Source organism: Sceloporus occidentalis, unplaced genomic scaffold, assembly GCF_023333645.1.
Source record: "Sceloporus occidentalis isolate IW3139 unplaced genomic scaffold, rSceOcc1.0.p SCAF_1, whole genome shotgun sequence".
In the NCBI taxonomy this organism is placed as follows: Eukaryota; Metazoa; Chordata; class Lepidosauria; order Squamata; family Phrynosomatidae; genus Sceloporus; species Sceloporus occidentalis.
Window position 1 is genome coordinate 69239447 of NW_028316981.1, and position 20197 is coordinate 69259643.

Genomic DNA, 20197 nt, shown 5'->3' on the forward strand with positions numbered 1-20197 from the left:
AAAAAAGAAGTTCAACATGTTTTAGCAAGCTTTTTTATTTACCCAAAACAAACACTATGTACATGCAAAATGAGACAAACAGATCAGATAACTCTAAAACCTTTTAAAAACCTTTTAGGAGCAACCTGAAGGTTTTTTCCAAAATGCATCCAGAGATGACATTTTCTCTCCCCAGCCTCCATTTTCCTCTTACTATCATTTGGTCAACTTTACAAATCTATCCCTTTTTTGTATACTAGGTTAGATGGTGAGACAGGTTATTTCATCTCACCTTTTCTCTCAGTTTTCTGTTCACATTTGTTTGTAAGGGATTGTGGAGGCAGCTGCTGTTTTCCTTGCCTGTTGTAGGCAAGCACAGATGGAGCCACCGGAGAAGAATCCTATACTGTCCCAGCTCAAGCTTTATTATGTTGTTTACTACAAACACATGGCTGAAACCTTACACCACAGAAAGTCTTTGTTTCTTCAGCTCTCTCACCGTCTTCCCAATGCTGATGCCGTTAACGAAACACCTGCGAGACAGAAAGTGAGGAGGAAAGAGGGCTGGATGAGCACAAAGAGACTGTGCAAAAAGGGGCTTCACTGTCAGAAGCTTTGTTAACGGAGGCTGCATCCAAACTGCAGCAATAATATTTAAAGCTACCAGGTATGAAAATACATTTTCCTTATCATGTCAATGCGAATGGCCCAATCTGCAGAAGCCCCAGATCTGAGCTGCAGAAACCTTGTCTGATAAACACCTTTGACACCTCTGTAACTGCCATGACATAATGCTATGGGATCCTAGGAATTATAGCTTGATGTGACACCAGAGCACACTAATAGAGAAGGCTAAATGTCTCACAAAACTGCAAATCCCAGGACTTAATTAAGCCATGGTAGTCAAAGTGGTGACATCTGGGATGATTTCTGCAGTGTGGATGCTGCCTGAGATTTACCTGTCTAGGATAGTTTCCCCACTTACAGATGTGGTCTGGGAATAAAATAAAAACCATTGAAAGCCAGCTTTCAGTGTAGTTCTTCCTATAAGTTTTCAGAAGTTGAACAGGTGGCCACAAGAGAGCAGTCTCTGAGTTTCTTTTTTCTCCATTCAGCCTTAAGGAGATTGGTATACAATACAGTGACTTTTTCCATCCTCTTTCTTTTCAGGGCCTAAAGGTAGAACAGAAGAAAAGAAAAACCAGGCTTTTTGAACCTGGCCCTGTCTATCCGAAAGTTGTGATGAGGTAAAGAGGCTCAGAAGAAAGATACCTCTTATGGTGAAGAAATAATAATAATAATAATAATAATAATAATAATAAGTTTTATTTATATTTCCTGCCTCTCCCGATGGATCGAGGCAAGATTACAACCATAAAACAGCAGTAACATCTAGACTGCATGCAATAAAACAATACATCACTCAAAAATTACAGTTTAAAACAATAAAAACATAATCTAAAATGCACAATTACAGCCAGAAGTGGGATTTTTTCTTAGGTTCTTTATAAAAGACCGGATGGGTAGGCCTGCCAGAAGAGATCCATCTTAAGTGCTTTCTTGAAGGCATCTAAGGTGGTACAGTCAGCCCTTCTTATACACGGATTTTTTATACACGGATTCAAGCATACACGGTTTGAAAATATTCCAAAAAAAGTATAAATTTACCTTGATTTTCCATTTTTTATAAGGGACACCATTTTGCTATGTCATTATATCTAATGGGACTTGAGCATACACGGATTTTGTTATACACGGAGGATCTTGGAACCAAACCCCAGCGTATGACAAGGGTCCACTGTAATAAGACGGATCTCTTCTGGCAAGTTGTTCCATAACTTGGGGGCTATAGCTGTATATGCTCTATGGAAAGTTGATGTTAACCTGGTCTTTGAGTACTCTAATAAATTCTTCCCAGATATTCTGAGAGTGTGGAGCGGATTGTGTAGGGAGAGGCATTCCCTGAAGTAACTCGGGCCCAAGCCATATAGGGCTTTAAAGGTAATGACCAACACAATGTATTGCGCCAGGAAGCTAATTGGCAGCCAATGAAGAGATTTCAGCACTGGTGTTATATGGTCTGACCTGGATGTTCCAGTGATCAATCTGGCTGCTGCATTTTGAACCAACTGAAGCTTCCCAACTTGGTACAGAGGTAGCCCCATGTAGAGCGCCTTGCAGAAATCTAAATGAGAGATTACCAGTGCAAGTACCACTGCTGCAAGGTCCTTTTGGTCCAGGTAGGGGTTTGAGGAAATTTAGCCCATTAGATGGTAAAAGCATGGAAATAAGAGTAATAGAAGAAGAGACGTAGAGAAGAGGAGGGTTAGAAGAAGAAAGAAGAAGGGGAAATCTCCTGGTCCTAAGGAACTAAATGAAATGTACCAAACGAACCAATCTCATTTAGCCCCCATACAGAGAACAAATATGGAAATTGGGTTTGTTTTGTTTTACAAATAGAATTTGTTGTTTGAGGGTTATCTCCTCTGCATAAAAAACAAGGATCAACAAAAGACTGAGGCCATATAATGAAAACAACAGTTTATATAGAATTCGTTTATTTATAATAGATCTAAGAAGATATAGAACACACACAAAAAAAAAATACAGAAAGGAAGTGTATAAAGTAATGAGGATTTAAATGTAAACCGCTATTTTGTCACATTGGAAATTGATATTTTTTTTAAAATTGTAAATAAAAAAATAAATAGCTAAAGCCCACAAATTCAATAGGGCTTACTCCCAGGTACCTTTGGCTCTTGTTACCCTATTCATGGGGAAAGAAAGGCAGGTAAGAAATGATGATGATGATGATGATGAGTCTTCAAGTCATTTCTGATTTATGGCAACCCTAAGAGGGGCCTAGCATCATTGGGTTTTTCTTGGCCGGTTTCTTTCAGAAGGGGTTTGCCATTGCCATTCTCTGAGGCTGAGAGAGTGTGACTTGCCTAATGTCACCCAGTGGGTTTCCATAGGCAAGCAGGGATTCGAACCCTGGGCTCCAGAGCCATAGTCCACACAATTTGTCCTCCATTTTGGACAGAAGGTTCAAATGGAGGACGTCTGATACTTGACCATCATTTGATCACTCCTTACTGGTTACTCGACATCTCCGCTTCTTTCTGTCTTGGTTGTTTTAACTAATGGTTTTAATGATTTATTTTATATTTTATCATTGTTATATTTATGTATTTTGTTATATATGTAAAGAGGGGGGAACATTTATATTGCATTGTATGGTATTAGAGTTGTATTGCATTGTATGTGTGTATCGGTTTTTATTATTGTATTACTGTGTGGTGTTTTACTGTGTTTGTAAGCCGCCTTCATCCTACAAGAAAGGGCGGGGTATAAAGAAGATTTATTATTATTATTATTATTATGAGGAGGAAGAGGAGGAGGACTGAGGTCCGAAACACTGTGTGCAGAAATAATCCAGTTTGAAACCGCTTTAAGTGCCCTGGCTCAGTGCTGGGGAATTCTGGGAACTGTGGTCTCCTGACAGAACTCAAGAGAGATCTTGTGGCGCCTCTGAGACTCACTGAAAGGAAGACATTGGCAGCATGAGCTTTCCTAGGCTTCAGTCTACTTCTCAGAGGCATCTGAGGGGGAAGTAGATAGACTGAAGTCTGGCAGAGCTCATGCTGCCAATGTCCTCCTTTCAGCGATTCTCAGAGGCGCCACAAGATCTCTCTGGGTAGTTTTTGTGAGATATTAACCTTTCTCTGTCGGAGCCACAATAAACTACAATTCCCAGGATTCCCTAGCGCTGAACCTAGACAGCTATAGCGGTCCCCGAAGTGGATGATCCCTACTGAGAGAGTGTTCTGCCCCTCATTCCCCTCAGAAGAAGGCCCCGCCCCTTCCCCTTGGGCCCCGCCCCCTCCGAGGTCTCCTCTTTGGCCCAATCCGCGCGGGGCGACGTCGCTGGGCGGCAGTGAGTGACGCATGCGCGGCGCGCGAGGGCCCCTCCCCCTCCAGGAAGCGGAGCAGAGCAGAGCAGGAGGCGAGGCGCCCCTGGCTCCCCTGCCTCCCTCCCCTCCCCTCCCTCCCTCCCTCCCTCCCCCCAGGCGCCATGGGGGGCTCCCTGGTGGCCCCTAATGGCTCCCTGCCCCTGACGCCCGGAGGGGCAGCCTCCGCCGCCTCCGCCTCGTCTTCGGGGGCCGGTCCAGGCTCCCGTGGCTGCGAGAACGGGGCCTTCATGGACAGCTTCGGCATCTTCCTGCAGGGGCTGCTCGGGGTGGTGGCCTTCAGCCTCCTCATGCGTGAGTCCCTCCCTTTCTCTGGAACCCCGGGGGCTTCCCTGCCGATGGGGATCCTGGGATTTGTAGTCTCACAAAAGCTGTGTGGGATCCTGGGACCTGTGGTTTCCCCAGGGCTTTGGGGTCTTCCCTGCCTATGGCATCCTGGCATTTGTACTTTCACCAACTCCTTGGCCTTCCCGGACTATGGGATCCTGGGATCTGTAGTTTCACGGGGGTGGGTTGGGTGCCTCTACGCTGTAGAGAGAGTGCGGCTTTAAGTGCTGTAGGTCCATCTTGCAGAAGCCTGGGACTTGTACTTTCACAAAGGCTTTAGGCCTTGGGTGCCTCTAGCCTACACTGTAGAAGTAGAGCAGTTTTGACGCCTCTTTAGGTGCAGTAGTTGCATCCTGTGGCATCCTGGGAGTTGTACTTTCACGAGGCTTTTGGCCTCCTCTGCCAAAGCGGTGCTGGTGCATCGGCAAACTGCACATCCCAGAGGTTTTGTGAGGCACCAGCACTCTTTGGGAGAGAAGGCTGAAACTACAAATCCCAGGATTCAGAAGGACGGAGCCAGGGCAGCTAAAGCGGTCTCAAACAACAGGGAATGAGATTCCACCCAAGCATTAGGAAGAACTTCCTGACAGTAAGATCTGTTCAGCACAGAAGATTCTGATTTGGGGAGTGGTGGAGTCCTTCTTCTTCAAGCAGAGGCAGGATGGCCATCTGTCAGGGGGGCTGTGATTGTGTATTCCTGCATGGCAGAGGGTTGGCCTGGATGGCCCTTCTAGGGGTCTTTTCCAACTCTACCATTCTATGAAATTGCATTATTTGTGCAGGGTGGATGCACCCCAGAACTCTCCACCTGGGTCCTGCTGCCCCTTCCTTGCCTGCCAGAGCAGGGGGCTGACACACAAAAACACACACAATGATATAGTCGGCCAAGAGAGGAGAAAGTGGCCCCCATGTTCTGTTGCCTTGTGTTCCATTGTGAGGAATATCTGGGCCCATACAGACAGGCCAAAATAAAGCTGCTTTGAGTCACTTTGGAGATATGCTGTTTAAGTGATGCATGCGTCCTAAAAGACCAGAAGCTGTGCCAAAGCCATGCTCCAGTCCTATCATTTATACAGCATACCTCCAAAGTGACCCAAAGCAGCTTTATTTTGGCCTGTCTGTATGGGGCCTCTGTTAATGTTTTAAAGACACAGAATATGGGCAGGGAGCAATAGGAGATACATCTGACAGGTTGATGATGGCTAGTACAAGTTAATGAGACATATTCAGGGCTTGCCAGGTGGGTCATATAGCAAAGCACAACAATGTCCAAAATCCACAAAACAGTGACAGCTTTACAGGGCCTAAGGTGCATTTTGGATAAAGTTGTAAAAAGTTAAGGAAGTTGTAAGAGGGCAGAATCCTTTCCATTTCCAATAAGCCTGAGAAAACACCTGTCCAGCGTGAATGTTATTTAAGCAGCAGGCAGTGCAAACAAGTGACAAAGAAATAAACCAGGGGATCAGCCCACTTGGTGATAAGGCCTTTCTCGCTCTTCTCTTATCTCTCTCTCTCTTAGACTTTTCACTCCCTCCTCCTGGTACTTGAGCAGGTCCCATACTTGAACCCCAGAAAGCAAGGCTTCTCCAGTTCCCTTCTCCCTTGCTCTCTCTTGTCAGCCCCCTTCCTTTTGTTTCCCTGATTCGGTTGCCTTGGCTCTTTGTCAGCTGCTCCCTTGACTGCCTTCATCTAACCCCTTTCTCTTTTCAGCTCCTCCTTAGTTTGGAGAAAAGCTGGGATGTACCTGATAACGTTCCCTCTCTTTGCCAGAGAAATTGCTGAGCCATTGAGAGTATCTTTGTGCAAAGATGTTTTTGTTACATGGTGGTGTATTATACTTTTAAGATAATGAGTATTAGCTTATATAGGTGTATTTTTTTCAAAAAAAACCCTGCTTTTCCTGGGTCTTCCTAATTTCCCTATGTACAGTTGGCCTTCTCCATCCACAGATTCCTTATTCACAAATTTAACTATCTATGGCTTGAAAATAGTCTTTTTTAAATTATTTTTTGGCTTGAAAATATTATATACACACTCTCTCTCTCTCTCTCTCTCTCTCTCTCTCTCTCTCTCACACCAAAAAGCGAAACTTCTTTTGCCTTTTTATGTATGGGACACCATTTTACTGTGCCATTGCATTAATTGGAACATGAGAATTCACAGATTTTGGTATCCATGGGAGGTCCTGGAACCAAAAACCAGTGGATACCAAGGGCCTTCTGTATTCAAAGGATCCTTTTGATATTTCTTATTGGGTACATAATGTCTGTAGCAAGTTTGCTTACTCCCTTGAATATTTTGTTGGATGTGGAAATGGAGTTAAGCTTGTGCCAACTGTTCACTATCTTCCCATGAGAGATTCTCTATTTTGCACCAGACATTTTAACCCTGTCCTGTTGTCTGCCACCACTTATTCCAGTTGACACACTTGCACGTATTCACTGTTCATACTTTCTTATTAATCATGGCTGTCATTTTCCAGAGTAAACTACTCAAGATAATATTATGTTCTTCTTGGTTATAGTTAAACAAATTCTTATGGGATATGTGAAGTTGAAGGCTTTCATGGCCGGCATCCATACTTTTTTGTGGGTTTTTTGGGCTATGTGGCCATGTTCTAGAAGAGTTTCTTCCTGACGTTTCACCAGCATCTGTGGCTGGCATCTTCAGAGAATGCTTGCCTGGAAAGGATTTGGGTATATATATTGTGTGACCTGGAATATACATGCAAATCACTCCTACCTTTCCAGGTCACACAATATATATACCCGTCCTTTCCAGGCAAGCATTCTCTGAAGATGCCAGCCACAGTTGCTGGCAAAACATCAGGAAGAAACTTCTGATTGTATTAGGCAACCCTTGTTAAATGGTAATGATGAGCATATTTGTGGGGATCCGTTCCTGACCCCCCCCCCCCCCATGAACATGAAAATTTGAAAATATTCAAGCCCCATTGGCTTGAATGGCCACACACGCCATGGGTGCACATGCCATTTTAAGCCTCCCTGATTGCTGGTCTGCGAAGGACTGAGATGGCAGACTTGAAGTCCGCGAAAATGGAGGAATGACTGTATTTTGGACCTTGGAATTCCAGATAAGGGATACTCAGACTCTAGTGTGTATGTTGGCTGTTTAAAATCTGTGAAAAGCTTTTCAAAAATAACATCTGTTTTAGTATTTATTTCACAAGGATACGTGTATGAACTGGCAGACTTCTTTGAAAGATGTAGTTATAATAGTCTGTTTTCTCACTGTCTTATGTCGCTAGCTGAAACATCTTGATCTATTTTGATATTTCAAATACTACAAATCCAGTCCAGTGATTCATGTTGGTTCAAAAGTAAACTCTCCATCTTGAGAATTAAACATATGGTTAGGTAACTTTTTTTCTGATGATATTTAAAAACCTCATTCTCCAGTTCATAATTCTCAAGATAAAGAGTTTAATTTTGTACTGGAGTGGGGGACCTTGAATTTATGCGCTTTTTAATCGGTTTGTTTTGTTAGAATCCCAGAGTCCATTGAATAGAGTTGGTCACTTAAAGAGCCATACACTTTGTAAAAACAAAAAACAAAATCCAGTTTCAGGCTGCATATATGTTACTTGGGAGTGTTGCTTGGAAAGCATGTTGTTGCACTCATAGCCTGTTTTTGAAATTCCCATGAGCATCTTGTTGGTCATTAACAAAATATTACACTCGTTAGACTTCTGTTCTAATTTCTTCAGATGTTCTTATGAGCTCCGTAGATCTTAATGCAATAGAACCGCACAAAGAACTGGACAAAGGCAACCAATTATTTCTCATAATTTACACATAAACAATACTAAGGCTTATGAACACTAGGTCAATCATGCCACTTTTCACTTTTCAGAAGCACTTGCCATTCAGTTTTACTATTATTTCCTGAATTATATGATGTTGTAAATGCTTGAAGAGCTAGTGCACATCATTAAGAAATCTAGTACTAAATACTGATCTACCTTCTGCCTTCTCTTAAATTACCTTAGTGCACACTCAGTCCTCTTGACACTTTTCAGACCCATTGGTGATACTAATTTTTGTTGTCCAATAATTACATTCAGTCCTCTTGTTTTTCTTGTGCAAAATACAGTGTTAACCCAGTCTTTTGAACAACAGTACTTAAAAGATCCATGTGTTGGCTGCTGAACATATGATTAGCAGGAAAAATGGAGACACAGCTCAAGGTGTTCAGTGGATGAATTATTTATTGATAAAAAGCCTAACACATTTTAGCCTGTTCATACTCTCAAAGGTACTGTATAAAAGAAAGTGAAACAACACATAAATACATAATAAAACAATGCATTTTGCAATATATGGAAGAATTATTATATTTGTACATGGTCCTATAGCCTGTACATACCTATTTGAAATTTAACTTCAGAAATTTCTAGAGTCGAAACTCTTATACCATTTATTGGACAAAATGAAGAAATGTGAACTGAGGCTAAAGTTATGTTTTTAATGTCAGCAGATAGTTACAAAAAAAGTGATTGCTAGTTAACATTCAAGGATACTTGGATATAACAGGGTGAAGGAAAGGGAACCATAAAAATGGTGCCAGTTATGGATTCCTTTTGAATACTCTGTTCCATGCTTTGTCTCCAGAAGTCTGCCACATCTTATGGTAATCGAGCATGTTCAGTTCTCTTTGACCTATGGTGTCCCGTCCCCCCCCCCCCCCCCCGCGCACTTCTCCTTGTAGCATTTCCTTTCCTGGACATCTACCTCCTTCTAGTGCAGTGATGGTGAATCTTTTACAGACCGAGTGCCCAAACTGCAACCCAAACTCCACTTATTTATTGCAAAGTGTCACATCCCTCTGGCTTTCTAGTAAGAAACTCTGGCAAACTCTGTGTTAAGGCGACAGCATGTGTGCCCACAGAGAGGGCTCTGAGTGCCACCTCTGGCACGCATGCCATAGGTTCGCCATCACTGTTCTAGTGCAAGGTGTGTAGGCTGCAACATCTTCCATTTCTGCAGATGGTCCTGCGCTTTTTCATTGCTTCAGGTTTTTCAAAAAAGGCTATTTTGAGTCCAGTCCCCCCAAATAAAAGGTATTAAAACTTCAAAAATAGCCTTGTTGTAGAATTGTGGAGTCTGTCTGTTGTTGTTGTTTGCCTTCAAGTGGTTTCTGACTTATGGTGACCCAAAGATAAACCTATCCTGAGGTTTTCTTGGCAGGGTTCTTCAGAGGGGATTTGCCATCGCCATCCTCTCAGACTTAGGCTGCCTCCACATTGCAGAAATAACCCAATTTGAGACCACTTTTACTGTCATGGCTCCTTGCTATGGAATTCTGGGAACTGTAGTTTGGTGAGACATTTAGTCTTCCCTGTCAGCGCACTCTGGTTCCACAACATACTACTGTTACCAGAATTCCATAGCACTGAGCCATGGCAGTTAAAGTGGTGTCAAACCTGATTATTTCTGTAGTGTGGATACAGCCTGAGAGAGTTTGACTTGCCCAAGGTCATCCAGTGAGTTTACATGGTGAAACCAGGATTCAAACCCTGGTCTCCATAACAATGTATAAATTCTCATTTTGGAGTTGAATTTTCTTTCTTTCTTTCTTTAAAAAAACCCCCCAATATCATGCTTTGAGGGGTGGCTTTAAAGGACTTACACTGCACAATTCCTACCCCTTCTCTAGAGCATAAATGGTACTGTTTTTGTCAGAGAATTGGGATTCCTGTTAACAATTCTTGCTGTTTTGCCAATTTTTCAGTTGCCCTGAGTCTGCCTATACTTCCTTCTTATACATGACTTTGCCTATAGAGGTGATAGTACTCACAGAACTGGATTGGAACTAGAATAGAATTAGATTCCTAACTGCCAAGACTCAATTATGCAAATAATGTTCCTCCTTGAAATTCTATTAAACTTCCTGCTTTTAGCAGTATAAGAAATTTAACATAGTAAAACTCCTTGTGGGGTATTTACCATGAATGTAATACTTCTGTGATTTGATAGTGATGCAAAGCAGTAATATAGGTTGAGTAATGAAATTTCTTGATACTGAGCTTTGTGAATGTAGTAGTTAGCATTTTTAAAATGTAACACGAAGTACTGTACTGCAGTTGATTCTTCTATTTTACTGGGGGTGGGTAGATAATCTTTTGTAATACATGATTGCACTTTTCTTCTACTTAGTCCAAATGATGTTGGTTCAAAAGGCTTTTAAAGTGTCATTTGAGGACCATGGACAGTTCTTACAATGAGAACCAAGAGTTTCTGTTGTAATGGAAGGTGTCAGGGAAGGGAAAGCTGGTGCAAAGCATGATTTGGGAGTTCCTGGACTGCCGCTCCCATTCGTTACAGCTATGCTGGCTAGTATTTATGAAAGTTGCCATCCCAAGAACAGGTGGACCAGGTCATGCCATCTCTACTCCAATTTAAAGGACACTGCAACTTGCTTGTTCAGAAAGCATCAGTTAAGTGTAAAACACAAACACTATGTAAGCGTACATATTACTTTAGGCTGTGTAGTGCAGACACACTGAAGTCATGTTTGCCAGCAGAGTATTTTTGGTGGTTGGGCTGTCCTAGCACACAGCCACTGGAACCATGTGCCCTATAATGCATTAGAATCCTCTGCTCTGTGACTGATGTTATCATTTACTATAGGTCCACTGAATCTTTATTTGTAGGGACATGGCAAAAAGCTACCAAATTCCAGCAGGGTTGTACCCCATAAGGTCAGCAACTTCCAACTTTGTTTTGCCCTCATTGGAGAAAATTAAGTTTTGTGTTGGGGAAAGTGAGAAATGTGATATTCTCTCTCTCTCTCTCTCTCTCTCTGCCACTGTGCTGTATAGCTGTGAGGGACCTCCATTGTGGTGCATGATCACTTCAATGCTATATGGCAGGGTTCAGAAGAAGATAGACAGGGAGCTACTAGTAGATCTCTGGATGACCTGGAGTAGATCAGCAAGGATTTCTGGCTTCCATATTTTTAGTAGGAACAAGGACAAAAGGCTTTACCCTCTCCCTTCCCCCCCCCCCTCAAATTGGGCTGCTATAATCAAGAAAACAGAGATACCAGTATGTTGTGTGGAATGATCCGAGTGTGAGCTTCTCTACTGGTACTGCTAACAAATTCCATAGCTGAATATGTACTCAGAGGCATCTTTGTTGCTAGCTTCCATGTCTGCCCTTCTCAAGCCACAGTCATTACATTTGTAGATTGTGAGGAACAACAAAGATTTTGTAAGTCTGCCTATCTCTGGTATATTGCAAGGATTGGAGGAGGGATGGAAAGTGGAAAGGTATCCATTTTTGTCACAGAATCATAGAGTTGGAAGTGGTCTGATGGGCCACTGAGTCCAACCTCCTGCTCCATGTAGGATTTCCAGTTAAAGGACCCTCCAGCTAAAGGATCCTCAGCCTTGTTTTGGAGACATCTAGAGAAGGAGACCCCCACCACCTCTTTAGACAATTCTGTTGTCTAATCTGCTTTTACCATCAAGTTCCTTCTAATGTTCCTCCTATACCTTCAAAGCATTAGATCTTGTCCTAGCCTCTGGGGGAGCAGAGAACAAATCAGCTCCCTCCTCTCTGTGACAGCCCTTATTATTATTATTATTATTATTATTATTATTATTAACCTTTATTTATAAAGTGCTGAGTAAAATCACACCACACTGCATTCTTCTTTTTACCAATCTGAACAAGCCCAGCTCCTTCATACCTCTTACCCTCCTTGTTGCCCTCTTCTCTGAAATCTGCTCCAACTTGTCTAAATCCTGCTTAATGAGGCAACCAGAATTCAACATACTACTACAGATGAGGCCTGACCAGAATATAGTGGGACTATCTCCTTCTTTGGAGGTTTTTAAGCAGAGGCTAGTTGGCTATCTGTCAGGGGTCCTTTGATTGTGAGTTCCTGCATAACGGGGTGCGACTGGATGACCCTTGAGATCTCTTCCAGTTCTATGAGTCTACATCCCATGACCTGGAAATTATGCTTCTACTAATGCAGGCTACAATAGCATTCACTTTCTTTGTTGCCGCGTCATACTGCTGGCTCATGTTCAACATGATGAACAATAATTGCAAGGCCCTTTCATATGTAGTGCCTTTGAGCCATGTGTTCCCAATCCTATATCTGCACATTTGGTTTTTTTGTGACTTAAATGTAGAATTTTGCATTTGTCTCTATTGAATTTCTGCCCGATTTTCTTGTTTTGAATTCTTTTGCTATCTTCCACTGTTTTAGCCTCTGCTCCTAGTTTTATTTCGTATCATCTGAAAAACTTGATAAGGAATCCCTCCACCGTGTCATCTAAGTCATTGATTAAAATGTTGAAGACTAATGGGACCTAGAACAGAAACATGAGGCACTCCACTTGAGGCCTCCTTCCAGTTTGAAGCTCAGCCTTTGAGCATGATTTTCCAACCAATTACGGATCTATCTGATGATGATTCTATCTATTTCATATTTAATCAGTTTGCTAATCAAAATATCATGTGGTGCTTTACCAGATTCTTTGCTGAAATCCAGATGAATATCATCCATCCATCTACTAAGCAAATTATTTGTTTTTTGTTTTTTTGAAAAAAGATACGTTTGGCAGGATTTGTTCTTGACAAACCTTTGCTGGCTCCTACTAATCACTACTAAGATGCTTGCAGACAGAGTATTGTATAATTCATCCAAATAATTTTTCTGGTATTGAAGTCAGACTGACTGCTCTGTAATTTCCTGGGAGGGACAATGTTTGCTTGTCTCCAGTTCTCTGGCACCTCACCCATTCTCCAAGATTTCTCAAAAATGATGGCAAGTAATTATGTGAGTACATCAGGAAGTTCCTTCAATATTCTAGGATGCAGTTCATCTGGCCTTAGAGATCTGAACTCATACTTCTTACTAATCTTGATTTTCAATCCAGATTCCTTGTAAAGTCTCTGCTGTGCACAATCCTCTGTAAAAACTGAAGCAAACTTGGTATTGAACAGATATTTGCTTTTTCATTGTGATCTTTTCAGCATTTTATCACCCTTGTTGAGCAGCAGTCCCACCATTTCTTTTGTCATTTCTTAGCTTCAAAAATATGTTAAAAGACCCTTCTTGTTGCTCCTTGCTTGCCTAGCCAGACTCAGCTCATTTTGAATTTTAGCTTTCCATACACTATTAGCTTTCCATACACTATTAGCTTTCCATACACTGTGCATGCTTGGGCTACACATTCTTCCTTGGTGACTTGTCCTTCCTTCCATTTTTTATACATACTCTTTTTTTTCTATTCACTTCCTCCTCATGTTTACTGTGCAGCCACATTGGTTTTTTCAGATTTCCCATTTTTTCATCTTCTTCCATGGAATTGTTTGTGATTGTACTTTTAGAACTCCTTCTTCCTGTAGTCCCACCCATGCTGGGTGTCTTTTTCCTTTAGCATCTGTGGCCATGGATTCTACCCAATATTTACCTAAACTTGATAAAATCAGCTTTCTTAAAATCCAAGGTTCATGTTTACTATACTTTTACTTGGCCTGTCTCACAACCACAAAGTGTAGCAATACATCATTTGTTCCCTCTAAAGTACTGTGTCCTTTGAAAATCCATCAGTGATACATTTATTGGCCAACTGAAATGCACAATATACTTGTTGCAACTTTCGAAGCTCCATGGGCTTCTTCATCAGACAAGGTGTTACAAACGAAACAGGAGGAAAAAAAATTGGAGATGTTAGTCAAATGAGTTTATGTTGTTTCAGTCTTTAGTAAAGATGGCATGCTGGGGAGGTGTTTGTGCCAGTTTCTTCCAACTGTGAATTTAATTGATAGATTTGACAGTGGGCTTATATTTCAATGTGAACTGCCTGGAATACGAGTCTGAAAAAGTGTGGTGCAAATAACTGTAATAAGCAAAGTCTTAGCCTAGTATTTTGCTCTTGTTGTGTGCCTTCAAGTCATTTCCAACTTATGGCAACCCTAAGATTTTCTTGGCAGGTTTCTTCAGAGGGGGTTTGTCACTGTCATCCTCTGAGTATTGATTGTCCTTGTAGGTCTGAACACACATATGTAAAAGATTTTGATGCTTTTATTTAGTTCCTTCTATATGACAAGCTATGTGGTGCGTATGCTTTGCATAGTCTGCATGGAAGATGGAGGAAATGATACAGATGGTACACAAAAGGATGTACACAATCCTTATCTACAATCTGATTGTAAAGGGACGATTCTTAAAGGATTCTTTTATGCACCAGTTTCTGTGCTATTTTGTTGGGTTTTGTTTGTGTGTACGTGTGCGTGCACATTCACCGGGATGTTCAGATAGTTGTTATCTAGGCATGTGTAAATGGCAATGTAGTTTCACTCTGTGTGAAAAAGGTCTGTCCTACCTATGTTATGAACCAGAAATAACTGAGGAGCAGTATGTACCTCTCCACACTAATTATTAAACTCAAGCTCTAAATGGTATCTTGAATGTTCTGTTCTATATATACTGTTTAGCAATGATGTGGAATCTCCAGCCTATAGAATGATTGTGTAGTGGTGACTTAATAGAGGATTTTTACTTGTGCTTCATTGTCTTCCTCTTGGGACATGAAGAGATCCACTCTAGTTTTGGATTACATCATTAATGAAGGCACTCCTAGGACTGAAGCCAAGGTGCTCTTATTCAGTTTTGGCTGGCTTCCACAGAGTTGTCTTTCCTTGAAAGGGACAACCAAGATGATCAAGGAACTGGAGTGACTCCACTAGGATGAAAGGTTAAAAGGTATAGGGCTCTTCAGCTTAGAAAAAGGTGAGCAAGCTGAGATATGACTGAAGTGTGTAAAATTATACAACAAGCTTTTTGCCATTTTTCATGAATTATATCCTAGGTTTTCTCTGAAACAAAACAATGGCAAGTTTAGAAGATTGAAAGGGAAATACTTCAAACAGCAAATCGTTTAGTTGCAAGGAAACATAGTATGGACAGTTTTGTTTTTAACCTGTTCTGAAGTACAGTGTAGCAACCATGCCTGGCACTACCATGAAGGATAGGTGAGTGCTTTCCCAAGGCAAGCTCATCTTCCACAATTGTTCTGTCCCTGGTGTGTTTATATCTGGTGAATGGAGTAAATTGGCTACAAATCATCCCAATTAGTCATGTGTTACAAAATTTATAATCTGTCTAAGAAGATTATGTTCAAGCGTCAAATTCCGGAGTGAATGTCCCTGTGCCTTTCTGGGCATGCAGAAGATAGAGAGGACATGCTGAAGAATCCCAGAGATTAAAAGGGTGGCACAGCAGTGGAAAAAAAGTGTTTGAGACTGCTGCTTTTTTAAAGTTAATGCTTCCCCTGTTGTTCTGGTTGTAGCAAGGTGTGGCGATCCACCTGAGGAGCTGAGGTGTCCCGCATGCCTGAGGGGCAGTTTCCACCAGAAGGAGGCCCCAGGGCTGCTGGAGGTCACCAAGTCTCCAAATCCAGAGCTGGTGGGTTGTGGGAGCACAAGGGAGGGGCAAGAGAGAGAGGTGGAGGAAGAATGCTGATTGGTGGAGAGGGAGAGGCCTGTGGGGCCAAAGCAGGTTAAAAGCAAGGGTCAGGCAGACCTGGGAGGAGGACTGAGAGAGTGGGGCAGATATGTGTCAGGAACAAGGGAGAGTGTGAGGCAGAGCCACCCAGAATGCTAAGGGCTGACCACAGGTCTGCTTCACGCTGGGGCTGGAAGAGGTCTGATGATGGGGAGCAGGATAGGAGAGGACCCTGACCAGGAGAGGGATGAGGACAGTGCTAGTTATCTCTGAAGTGAGGGCTGGAGAACCCTCCCTTCAAGGGTGTCTTTTGACTAACTGGACTATGAGGGGGTGTGGTGGGACACCAGAGGTTGATGCTGAAAAGTCAGGTGAAGCCCTGCTCCTGTAGAGAAGCCCGACTGGGTATTCTTGGAGAAGGGAACTTGGTTGGGATGTGCGGCCCTGGAGCAAAGCATCTCAGAAGAGAGTGATATAGAGAGAAGCCTGAAGACTTAAGGTCGCCAGGCCTGTTGGCTGTCATTTACTTTTGTTCGGTGAGGGTATATTCCTTTGTTGGCAGTTCCAAATAAAGACAGAGGTGGGTTACAGACCACCGAAAAGCGGCGGCCTGCACCCACCCCTTTCCCAGCTGGATCAGGGCCTCAGTGGTCAGAGTGGCAGCCGCTGAGGCCCCGATCCGCCGCTTTCCAGGCTGCGGGGAAGTGGCAAAAGGCCCCTTCCCCGCAACCTGGAAAGGGGTGTCCTTGGGGCTTCAAGCCCCAAGGACACCCCGCAGCAGCAGGGAGGAGGAGAAAGGGGCCGCTTGGCCCTTTTCTCCTCTGCGTTGTTGGGCGCAGCCATCTGAAGGCTGCGCCCAGCAACGCAAACAGCAAAAGGAGCTCCGTTTTGGAGCTCCTTTTGCGGTCGGGGAAGGGGTGCACTATACGCCCTGGCACGGTGTGACGACGTCACGTCTGCGCTGCCCCGTATAGAGGCGGCGCGGTCGTGATGTCGTAATGGTGGCGGCCGTGTGGAACGGCCGCCGCCATTTTGTGTGCGCTCCGCGCATGCTAGGGTTGGGGGCATCCGGAAAGGATGCCCCTTTCTAACCCTAGCACGCGCGGAGTGCGCGCTTTTAGGCCCGTTTGTAACGGGCTCGAGTTAACTTATTGAGCATCCAAACCCGCTTCCACGTCTTCTTTTGGGCATGGAGTCTCTCCGGCAAGCCATGCCACACCCTACTGCGGAAAGGGGCAGGGCCACACAAGGGTATTTTATATGTGGAATAAATGAGGATCATGGAGGGTAATACCAAGCTTATGAAGAATTGAACTTCTAAATGTTTCTGTCTTTATGGCAGGCTCTACAGTGGCCAGGCTGGATGCAGAACAATTTAGGGTTAGTGACAAAGCAGTAATTATATCCTTAGACAAACTGAAACCAACAAATCTAGTTTATAATGGTTTGCTGGAAAGTACTAAATTTGATTTTATTGAAGTTAGAAATGAGTGGAATAAATAAATAGTTCTCTATAAATCAGCTAATGGAAAACTGCCCTAGTTTCCATTCCTAAACATTTCTTTCAACCTAAAACTACATTTGTTTTGGCAAAAATTGGTCTTTCACATACTGTATATTGGACACCATTGCAGCTCTTTAGAAAGAAACTGTCTGTTTCAATTATATATCTGTAATAATGCTTCCCTGTGGCATATGTTATAGATGTGTTCCATGTTTACCTGTTTGTGGTTGGATTAGGGTTACCCATTCAGAATTATCCCAGATGAATGACCCAAAATCAAGGTAAAGTTGGTGATGTAACTATTATGAATTCAGTATGAACTACACCCACTTACAGCTTGTAATTCAAACACACACACAAGGAGAACATATTTTCTTATTTGGAAATAGACAGAAGTCTTAGCTAAAAGGGCTGTTTCCAGATCATGGTGAAATGAAGGGGTTATTCCTTCTCACTTACTTAGGAAGATAGGATAAGGAACATTTAATCTTGCCTACTTGCTTCTAGTGAGGTAGTGAATGCAGAACAGAGGGTGAGCTCTGGTGCTCCAGTGACTGATGGTAAAAGAGGATTATAGCTGTAAATCATAGATCCAAGGAGAGTCTTCGATAATTAAGCCTTGTAGATTTTTACATGCAGCTGCTGTACTAGCTAGACTGGAGATTTGCACAGAGGCATTTCTTCCTGCCAGGAGCTAAGCCCATCAAAACTGGAGAATTTGCATCTTCAACTGCTGTCTGGAGATGACCCCTAAAAAATTGGCAACTCAGGGTCATGTCCTGAGATCTAGCAGCTCTAGATCGGATGGATATATTACAACTTACTGATTTTGCATTAGAAAAAAATCTTTGATATTTGTACATAGACGCACATGTGGGGAAAATTGTAGACAGAGCAGAACTCCTCTGTTACTATCTTTGATATAGAGCAATCCAAAAATGAATGGAGCTTCTATAAACTGCACTGCCCATGCTCAACTCAGACAGCTTCTTCACAAGAATCCTATAATCAGTAGTATCAAAAGCTGCTGAGAAGTCCTAGAGAATCAACAGTGTTGCAGTCCCCCTATGTCCCCTCCCCAAAAAGTGTCTCACAAGGCAAACCATACTGAAATTGATCTACAAAATTTGTTTCATCCAAGACTGATTGGATCTGATTTGACACACTGTTGTTTCTTCTTTAGCAAAAATGCACATACAATTAGTTTTATCCCTGATGGTACTGCAGATTTAGCACTTGGCAGAACGTTATTCTGAAAACATCTTATTGGAGAAACTGATAGGATGCTATTTTCTATGGAGAGGGCTTATATTATATGCTTTCAAGGTAATAAAAGCCAATCAGGCACAGTATAATTTAACAGTCTCTTAAAAGTACCTGTGCCCACTGAGGCACATTGGAGCTTATTAGGTAAGTGGGAAACCATAGATCTTTGAAGCCCTTATATAGTATAAGGGAAGAATTAAATGTATGTAGTGACTCCCAGTACAAGGAAAGTATTATTGAAGCTAGATAACAAAAACAGTAATAGAGTAGGGAAAATATTTCTACTAATTTCTAGCTGCTTTCTAGTTGTAAAATCAGTGTGGATCAGCAGAGTTACTCAAAAAAATTACTTAAAAAAGATATTTTGGCTTAAATGAAGACATATTTGTAGAAAATTTAAAATTATTGAAGCATACTTAACTGGATTCTTACCAGCTGATTGAACAGATCACTGTTAAAATTGGCTTTGTTGTTCATTTAAGAATGCATGGCATACAAAGTTTGATAACTATAAGCTATTATTAGACCTGTTTTGTGTTCTTATTTATCATACGATGAGCTACTAATCATTTTCAGGGGCCACTTTTGACCAGAAGGTTATAAATGTTAAATTATAATGACAATCAATTTTCCATAGTAAACTGTTTTGAAACAATAGAGGCTATCTGTGTTGCCTGCTAGGTAAATTTCCTAATTAAGCTTCTTATTTCTTGGAATAACATTTTGGAAAACTTATTTGGTACTTTAGTCCAATGGTTAGTTGGAGTAGTATGGTTCAGTTTATGGCAGCTTCACTGGCTATTGAATTATTTATATCACTTGAGATCGGTTTCCTTGTTGGGCCACCTTCTCCCATGCAAGCCTGCCTGAGTGATTTTCCAGTGAGGCTCTTCTCTCATTCTTGTCATTATCTGAAAACTCCTTAGGAGGGACAGAAGAGAAGACCTTCTCAGCAGCTGAACCTTAGCTTTGGGAAGACATGAAAGAGTTCCAAAGTTCAGCCCTTTCCTTGCCCTTTTTCAATGAAGTTATACTAGCTGACATAGGCTGGAGAGTTATGTTAGAGACTGGTCTTTTTTACTATTTATGATTATTTAATTGGTGGTTAGCTGGTGTTATTATTTTTACTTTGCTTTTTGATTAATTTTACCTGCTTTTCAATTTATATATTATGTACTTTTATATTTATTGTGGTTTCTTTTTTCTGTTGGTCACTCTCCATGTCACATGTTGAAAGGGAAGGTATAAATAAAAACTTTGAAATAAAAACAAAACTGTAATCTGTCAAAAAGATCACCTCCTTAGAGATTTTAGCCTCACTTATTCTACATGAAATTTCTGGATTTCCATAATCTCTAGGCCAATTGTGAAACCTTTTCAAAGTACAGTTACTATTTTTTCAAGAATGTTCTGCAAATCAAAGGGTATTTGAATTTTGAAGATCCTTTCCATGTTCTCCCACAGAGTATCACTCTCACTATTGGGAAGGCTCCACTTTTTCTTCCACTACTGTGATCACCAGATATGGGTGTTTTCCAACCCTCATCCCTCCAACTGTGCGATTTACACTTCAGCCATCCCATCTGTGCCACCATCTTGAGAATTCCTCTCAGGCAATCCCACCACTGGCTGAATGCCCTCAGGGTACCTATTATGCACCGTC

The 20197-nt window shown here is 42.0% G+C and overlaps 1 protein-coding gene across 1 annotated transcript in view; it reads left to right on the forward strand.

Annotated features, from left to right (window-relative positions):
- Nucleotides 1–4052: 4052 nt before the first annotated feature.
- STIMATE (STIM activating enhancer) overlaps nucleotides 4053–20197 on the forward strand; it is a 50425-nt gene continuing 34280 nt past the window's right edge. The window contains exon 1 of the mRNA XM_089524032.1: nucleotides 4053–4244. Coding sequence (XP_089380158.1) covers nucleotides 4055–4244 — 190 coding nt within the window. The 5' untranslated portion in view covers nucleotides 4053–4054. The remainder of the gene's footprint in view (nucleotides 4245–20197) is intronic.